This window comes from Musa acuminata, chromosome BXJ3-1 (genome assembly GCF_036884655.1).
Source record: "Musa acuminata AAA Group cultivar baxijiao chromosome BXJ3-1, Cavendish_Baxijiao_AAA, whole genome shotgun sequence".
In the NCBI taxonomy this organism is placed as follows: domain Eukaryota; kingdom Viridiplantae; phylum Streptophyta; class Magnoliopsida; order Zingiberales; family Musaceae; genus Musa; species Musa acuminata.
This window is the reverse complement of record NC_088349.1, coordinates 9,657,296-9,663,920: the sequence shown is the minus strand read 5'-3', so window position 1 is coordinate 9,663,920 and position 6,625 is coordinate 9,657,296. Positions and strand designations below refer to the sequence as shown.

Here is a 6,625-nt window from a genome sequence, read left to right as displayed (position 1 = left end):
TTGTTCCTTAGACAAGGATGATGATGATGGGTAAGGCAATAGGGTCTCATAATGAACGACAATTAATAGGATAAAGACTAATTTTATTTTTAGAAAATAAAATATATAAACTAAAATTAAACATACTATGTGAAAAAAAAAATTGAAAAAAATTATCCAATTTTAATATCTCCTTAAGGGTTCATTCTCCACCGATGGTTTTCCCATTTTAATAAACAAGCGGGGAAACTTGCTATCCTCGTGTCAAAAACCAAGGCTTTTTTCACTCCACCCACACCATGCACCGAAAACCTACCGGTCTTGCGTTTTTTGTTTGAAACCTGTCGTCAAATTTGTCGTAACAGCAGCGCTGCCGTCGATCTTCGCATCCCAATGACCAAACGTTCGACAGCGTACTTTGGCCGTAGGCTGGGCGTTCAATCCAAAAGCTCTCACGAGTTAGTACACGTGCTCCCTCGAGGACGCACGGGAACAGTGCGGCTTTGTCACGCGCACGTAGGGCAGTCCATTGCAAGTAAAGAGGATTGTACAGGGACAGGACCAGATACTACAAACGAACTAATTCCTAAAGCAAGAGGACCGGTGGTGTGTGTCGGCAGATTCTGCCAGCCGAGTGAATACACTTCAGCCTTTTCAAATTGATGTCCAAACAGATGACACAGCAATATTTTAGCCATATATCTCATCCGATCCATAATTTCCTTTGCTATACGTTTCGATAAACTAGACTTTCAAATGAGAACACATACGTAAAACTGTGGCTTAGTTCGGTCAAGATATTGCTTTCCAGATCCAATATATCTGTTCACCGAAAGGCCTTAGGTAGAACTAAGGGGCTAATTAACAGTAAGTTCTTAAGACAGCAAACTTAAGGGAATCAGAAACAGGCCAGAACCTCATTTGCCTAATGGACCGTGCGCAGTCACATTCATGTTTATTACAAACTGCTGAAAGAAACTCACTACCTTAGAAGTTTCAAGAAAAATGTTTTAAGTATATGGCACTCCTAAGTATGTTCATTTAGTAGTCTTATCACATGCATGAAGTTTACTAATAAATAGTGCATAACCATCATGATCTACAGTTTTATGCATCAACAAGTAAGATCCTGTCAAGTACAACCATTCTGAAACGTATGATGTGCACTTACTGCAAATACTGCTTTGCGATAATGCAACTGCAAAGCGCAGAAACTCAGTACTTTGGAGGTGGTTGCTGCGTCGGAAGCAACCCGAATCGCTTTTTCAAGAGAACCCGCTGTCTAGAATACTTGTCATCTGGAGAGAAACGAGCTGCAACATAAAGAATGTAAACAAATTTCAGTGAGTGTAATGAATCAACATTGGGAAATAAGGTAGATAGAAAAAATAGGTATATTTTTTTTACTCTGTTGACATAAGACTGGTTTCCCATTGAATACCATGTGGTAGGGCCCGCCATCAGAATGGTGTTACAGCAAATTTTCAATTAAATACTTGTATTAGTGGCAGAATTATGACATCAATTGGATGCCAAGACTAAGGGCAATTTGCAAAGTGCGAGCAATTGGGCTGCACATTCTTTTCCCTAAAAGAACATAAAACATAAAATACTTTCCAGATTGCTTTGAAAACTCGTGCTTGTTCTGATGTATCAGGAATCTGGGAGCATGCTCTATATAAAAAAGCCAGATAGTAGTGCTCTGCTATTGCCAGGGAACTCCGCAACCATTGCTTCATATGAAATTATTCAAACATAAAGAATGTAATATTTATTGTCAATTATGAAGCTTGGTATTGACCTTAAGCTTCAAAATGGAATGTTTAGATGCCTCGAACCAATCTTATGTAAAGCCCAAAATCTACAGGTATCAATATGGAACTCGTACTTTGTAGGAACAAGCATGTAAATTTGAAGGTCTAGTATTTATTTTATTTTTATTTTTATTTCAAGATGTCCAATCATGAATTATCAAGAGTTCTATAGCATGTTGCAAATTTATTCATGAAAGTCTGCAGAGTATTTATATTCAACAACTTTACAATCAAATTCTGCATGCAAGCTCCAAAAGCATGCAATCAATGTCTAAAATTGACTGATCCAAATTGGATAGGCTAAGATACCGGAGACTGGGAGTGCCTGGTAGCATACAAGCTAGAAAATCCAGCATATATATTTGCATCATATTTAAAATTCTGATCAGGCTGGTTACCTAGTAGACCTTATCACAAAAATTAGAATTTGTCATGATTATCCTAAGTTTTCAATGGCAAATGTGCATATGCTTCCTAGTAGACCTTACCAGTACAAAAAAGTTCAACTGAGAATCAAAGCCATTATCATCGAATCCGCACAAGTAGAAAACACACAATGATCCTTTTTGGAAACAGTTTGATGGCCTAATAGAGAAGAGAGGGATAGAAGAGGAAACTGATCCAGAACATTTTTCCACCGGCTTATTCAAGTCAAATATTTAGGCTTTAAACTCAGATAACTTATACAAAAGGAAGAAAAGAAAACATCAGTACCGCATGGAAACTCACATCCACCTCTACCTAATAATGTTGGATACCCATCTCATGTCAGTTACAGAATCACAACTTGAAAATTCATTGAACTTTTTGACTTTGGACATCAACTAAGTCTGTTCTCTTCCTATGGGGTTTTGTATTGCTTTTATCACCCCTTAACACAATGTACACTCAGACTTACCTAGACTCTCACATTCACCCCAGTGTTGGTGTAAAATGTGTGTTTGTCAGAAACATATCCACAACTCAGATGTGTCTTAAAGAATCTGAATACATTGAAATTATTCAAATTACTTCATAACATTCTTCAAATACCAAGTAAGAGAACAGGATACCTTCTGTTATTGACTTTCTTGCATTTTTTACTTCAAGCATTTCACGTTTCTTTAAGGTCATACTATCCTACTTGTCTCTGTACCTCCATTGTTCTTGTCATATGAATCTAGTTATATTTTCTGTAACCATACGCAACATGGTACTCATGTGATCAATAACTTCCAACTAATCACATGATTTCTAATATTTCGAAGATCAGCTTACATTGCCTTAATAGTAAATCTGAAACAATTAAGCTCGAATCTTGTTGATTGGGTAGAGTGACGACAAGAGCAAGTTATCGATAATACATAAACAAAGCACTTTGTTACCCTATTGTGGAAGCTTCACAAACTACCAAGAAAAATGTTCAGGGAAACATGAGTATGATGAATAACTAAAATACCTGGATGAGCAGATTGTGTTGCCATCCCCAGCGGTGATTCTTTCTGCATGAAGATCATTATCCCATATCATTTATTTATTAGTTGTAGAAAATATTTCCATAAGTTCAATGCATCGATTTTACATATTGACTCCCTCAATTGGTAAAGTTTTTCTTGGGGACGATCCTTCTATGTAATTTTCAATTGATGTTTGTGGGAGTATAATCTCCATCTTCTCTCCCTATCCCCCAAAAAATTGAAATTTCGATATCCGCTAAAAGAACAAAGAAATAAGCTATAGTCCACCAAACTCTTATTCTCAGCTAGTAGATTAAGATACTCCGCCAGCATCTCCTCTTACAAGGAACCAAATGACGAACTTCATATCTGCTACTGCTACACGATGGCGGAAACAAAAGCTACGAATAGCAGACATGAGGAGAGGCGAAACAAGCAAGTACCTTCGTGGTGTAGACCTTGTCGCCATTCTCATTGATGTAGAACTGGAGATACATCTTGGTGGCCTGCAACTCCTAAACATCACAGAGAACCATGCACCATAAGCAAGAACCCAACCAACTTATGCCAAAATCTAAAGCTCCAAGATCACCCAGGCCAGCCAAATACATATACGATTGAAGCAAAAGATCGATCATGAAAACTCGCGATCACAGAGCGAAAGACGTACCGCGCGGCGATATTATGACGATGACGATGGGAACGGAACAACCGACTTAGGGTTCCAAGATCCAGAAGAGCGGTTACAGCTAATTTATAGCCAAAGACGGCACACGTGACTTGCACGTGACGCGTAGATCTATAAAGCCCTAAATATTTTAATCGACGGCAAGCGGCCAAAGTAACAAATTCCTTCTCATTTCATTTTTCCTTATAAACGAAGCAACTAATTTAGTGATCAAACTCAATGCGGCCACCAAAACGACGGTGTGCCTCACAAGGAAGAGAACTGTTCGTGGACGTCATCGCGTCGGACGCAAGCAACAAAATTTGAGATTTCAGCTAGTGTTTCTTCTACAGACGGATTCATATGGAGGCTGCGTCGAATGAATGGAGAGCGCCAGTGGCCTTCTTTTCTTCCCCTACCCCTTCCTCTTCGTTTTCCTTTTCTTCTTCCATCGTTGGCTTTAAGACTGGCGGGGCGATCGGTTCGGATCTCTGCTCTTCGGATCCCGATTCCGACGGGATCACCGCCTTTGATCTCGACGACTTCGTGGTCCCGCTACTGCCACCAGCGGTGGATGATGAGCCCTTTGCCTTGCGGCGGCGTGGCTGCTTGGGGACGGTGGGGAGATCGGGAGCCGTCTGCTCCGCGCCGACGATGCCGGCGGAGCTGCGGTGCCTCCGCCCGTGCTTGGACTCCTCAGAGGTATCCCGTAACCGGGGGTGGTCGCCGGAGACGGCGCCGGACGACTGGTGGCGCCGCGAATGCCGGTCGGAGGAAGAGTCGTCGTGATTCAGGGTGTCTACGCGCCGCGAGGGACGGGGCAGCGGCGTCGCAGACGCCTCGGCAGAGGAACCGCCGCCTTGATGGGGTTCTGCACACACACACAGGTTTAGACCACTGTGCCCGTCTGATCGAGAGATCCAAAAGCAAGAAGGGGACGGTGAAGAGATGGAACGACCTGGTGCGTTGTGCTTGACTTGGGGGGCGGCGGCCGTAGCATCGGCGTCGTCCGCATCCTCGGGGCCCGGCTCCGATTGAAACTCGTTCATCTGGTGTAGGGGGGGTGGGGAGCATCAGAGACGTCCGTTACAAGGAGATCAGATCATCATTGATATATATTTATACTCACCCAACTGGGGGAGTGATTGGAGGAGCCGTCGCAACCCACATGCGCCACGTGTTTGACATCGGTGGGGTGTCCGATCTGCATCTCCTGATCCTTGCCGTCTGCACATACGCCATCACATAACAAAAGCAACGAGAAAGATGAACGAGATGAAGCAATAGATGGATAGATCGATAGAGAAGGGGGGCACACCAAAAATTTGGGAGATGTAGCGAAGGCCTTTAAGGAGACCCTTCATTTTGGTACCCATGGGAATGGGGGATGGGGGATGCGGATGATGGATATCCTGTGGGTGGGACGTACCACCAGTGGCTTCTTTTCTGCAATCCCTGCAATTCGTCTTTAAGATTAGTGGTAGTGACAGCTCTGCCACCGCAAATGAAATGGTACCTCCCTGTTCATCGTATCCTGCTAAGCTTACCTTTTTCAGAGCAAATGCATTATGATCTATCACGCTCCTGCCTTGAATCCTGCATCTTCTACCGCCTGCATTCCATCGGTTCTTATACGCCTTGCGTCGTCGTCTGATCGCCTCCTCCCGAAGAAAAGAAAGCCTGGCGGACGACGCCTCTCCGTCTGCCTCTACCTACTGCTGCTTTCTTGTTGTTTGTCCAAAGCGATGGTGGGAGAACATGCATGTGTCGGAAGGGGGAAGAGTGAATGGGGATTGCGTCCTCTTGGGCAAGGCAAGCCGGGTGAAAGGACAAGAGAAAATAGCATGAGGAGGAGGAGGAGAGGCGTGGGTTGATGTGACAGGAGAAACCGGTGGTCGGAGGGGCTCGGTTTTGGTTGCTATTTTAGCTGAAGCGTGGGATGGGTGTGGCGCGTGGTAGTATTTGGAGGGGGCCCTACCGCCAAGGGCGGGAAGGAGCGGTTGGGGAATGGAGGGGTGGCAGTTGCAGCCCCTGAATCGGACGAGTCAATGGGGAGGGGGGATACGACTTGGACTGACCTGATTGCCCTCGCAGGAATGGGCAGGTAGATTTGGTTCGGCTCAAGTCCAATTTTTGCCGGTTCATTATACCAAATGGGTTTTCGCTACCCGTGCGCATTGAAATCTCAAAGGGGAAGATGATCATAGGTGATTACTTGACCATTAATAATTATGTCTATTGAGACATCTGATTGGTTAATTATATAGTTGTCTATTAGAGTTCATGTGTTATAAACGTCATTTAATATAATATTTTTTAAAAAATTAATTATATCAATTGTGTTATTTGTTTAGTAGACATAATTATTAATTATATCAATTATAATATTAGTGTCTATTGTCGTGTCCAAGGAGAAAAAAAAAATAGAAACTTGGAATATTTTTTAAAAATTTACTATATATTCTTTGTTTCTCAATCTTCACCGCTTTGATAATTAATTCACCAAAGAGTTGAAAGGAATGAGTTTGATTCAAATAGGTTAAACTATAGCATATACATCAAAACACCTATTCCCTTTTGAATATCATGCTGATTATGCATATTTAAGCGGTGCCATATCTAACCAACACTTCAGCCATCGTATAGTTTTCCTATTTCGTTGTCATGTTAGATGAAACAAGGACCCATGCTAACCAAATCGTATAAATCCAAATTTAATAAAACATAAA

General features: G+C 42.4%; 2 protein-coding genes across 3 annotated transcripts; both read right to left on the bottom strand.

Annotated features, from left to right (window-relative positions):
* Positions 1-1,037: 1,037 nt before the first annotated feature.
* On the bottom strand, positions 1,038-4,036 carry LOC135628699 (H/ACA ribonucleoprotein complex subunit 3-like protein). 2 transcript variants are annotated; one of them, XM_065135526.1, is made up of 4 exons: positions 3,900-4,036; positions 3,673-3,744; positions 3,232-3,274; positions 1,038-1,292 (listed from the first exon to the last, which is right to left on the bottom strand). In XM_065135526.1, exons 2-4 carry the CDS (start codon positions 3,724-3,726, stop codon positions 1,195-1,197), a joined length of 195 nt encoding a protein of 64 aa, XP_064991598.1. In that variant the 5' UTR covers positions 3,727-3,744; positions 3,900-4,036; the 3' UTR covers positions 1,038-1,194. The 2 variants fall into 2 exon arrangements, with proteins under 2 accessions (XP_064991598.1, XP_064991599.1); XM_065135527.1 differs by having other exon boundaries at positions 3,673-3,735; positions 3,900-3,965.
* Positions 4,037-4,071: 35 nt separating this feature from the next.
* On the bottom strand, positions 4,072-5,576 carry LOC135628698 (CRIB domain-containing protein RIC7-like). The gene is made up of 5 exons (XM_065135525.1): positions 5,444-5,576; positions 5,215-5,362; positions 5,026-5,123; positions 4,855-4,945; positions 4,072-4,767 (listed from the first exon to the last, which is right to left on the bottom strand). Exons 2-5 carry the CDS (start codon positions 5,270-5,272, stop codon positions 4,256-4,258), a joined length of 759 nt encoding a protein of 252 aa, XP_064991597.1. The 5' UTR covers positions 5,273-5,362; positions 5,444-5,576; the 3' UTR covers positions 4,072-4,255.
* Between the last annotated feature and the right edge of the window lie 1,049 nt (positions 5,577-6,625).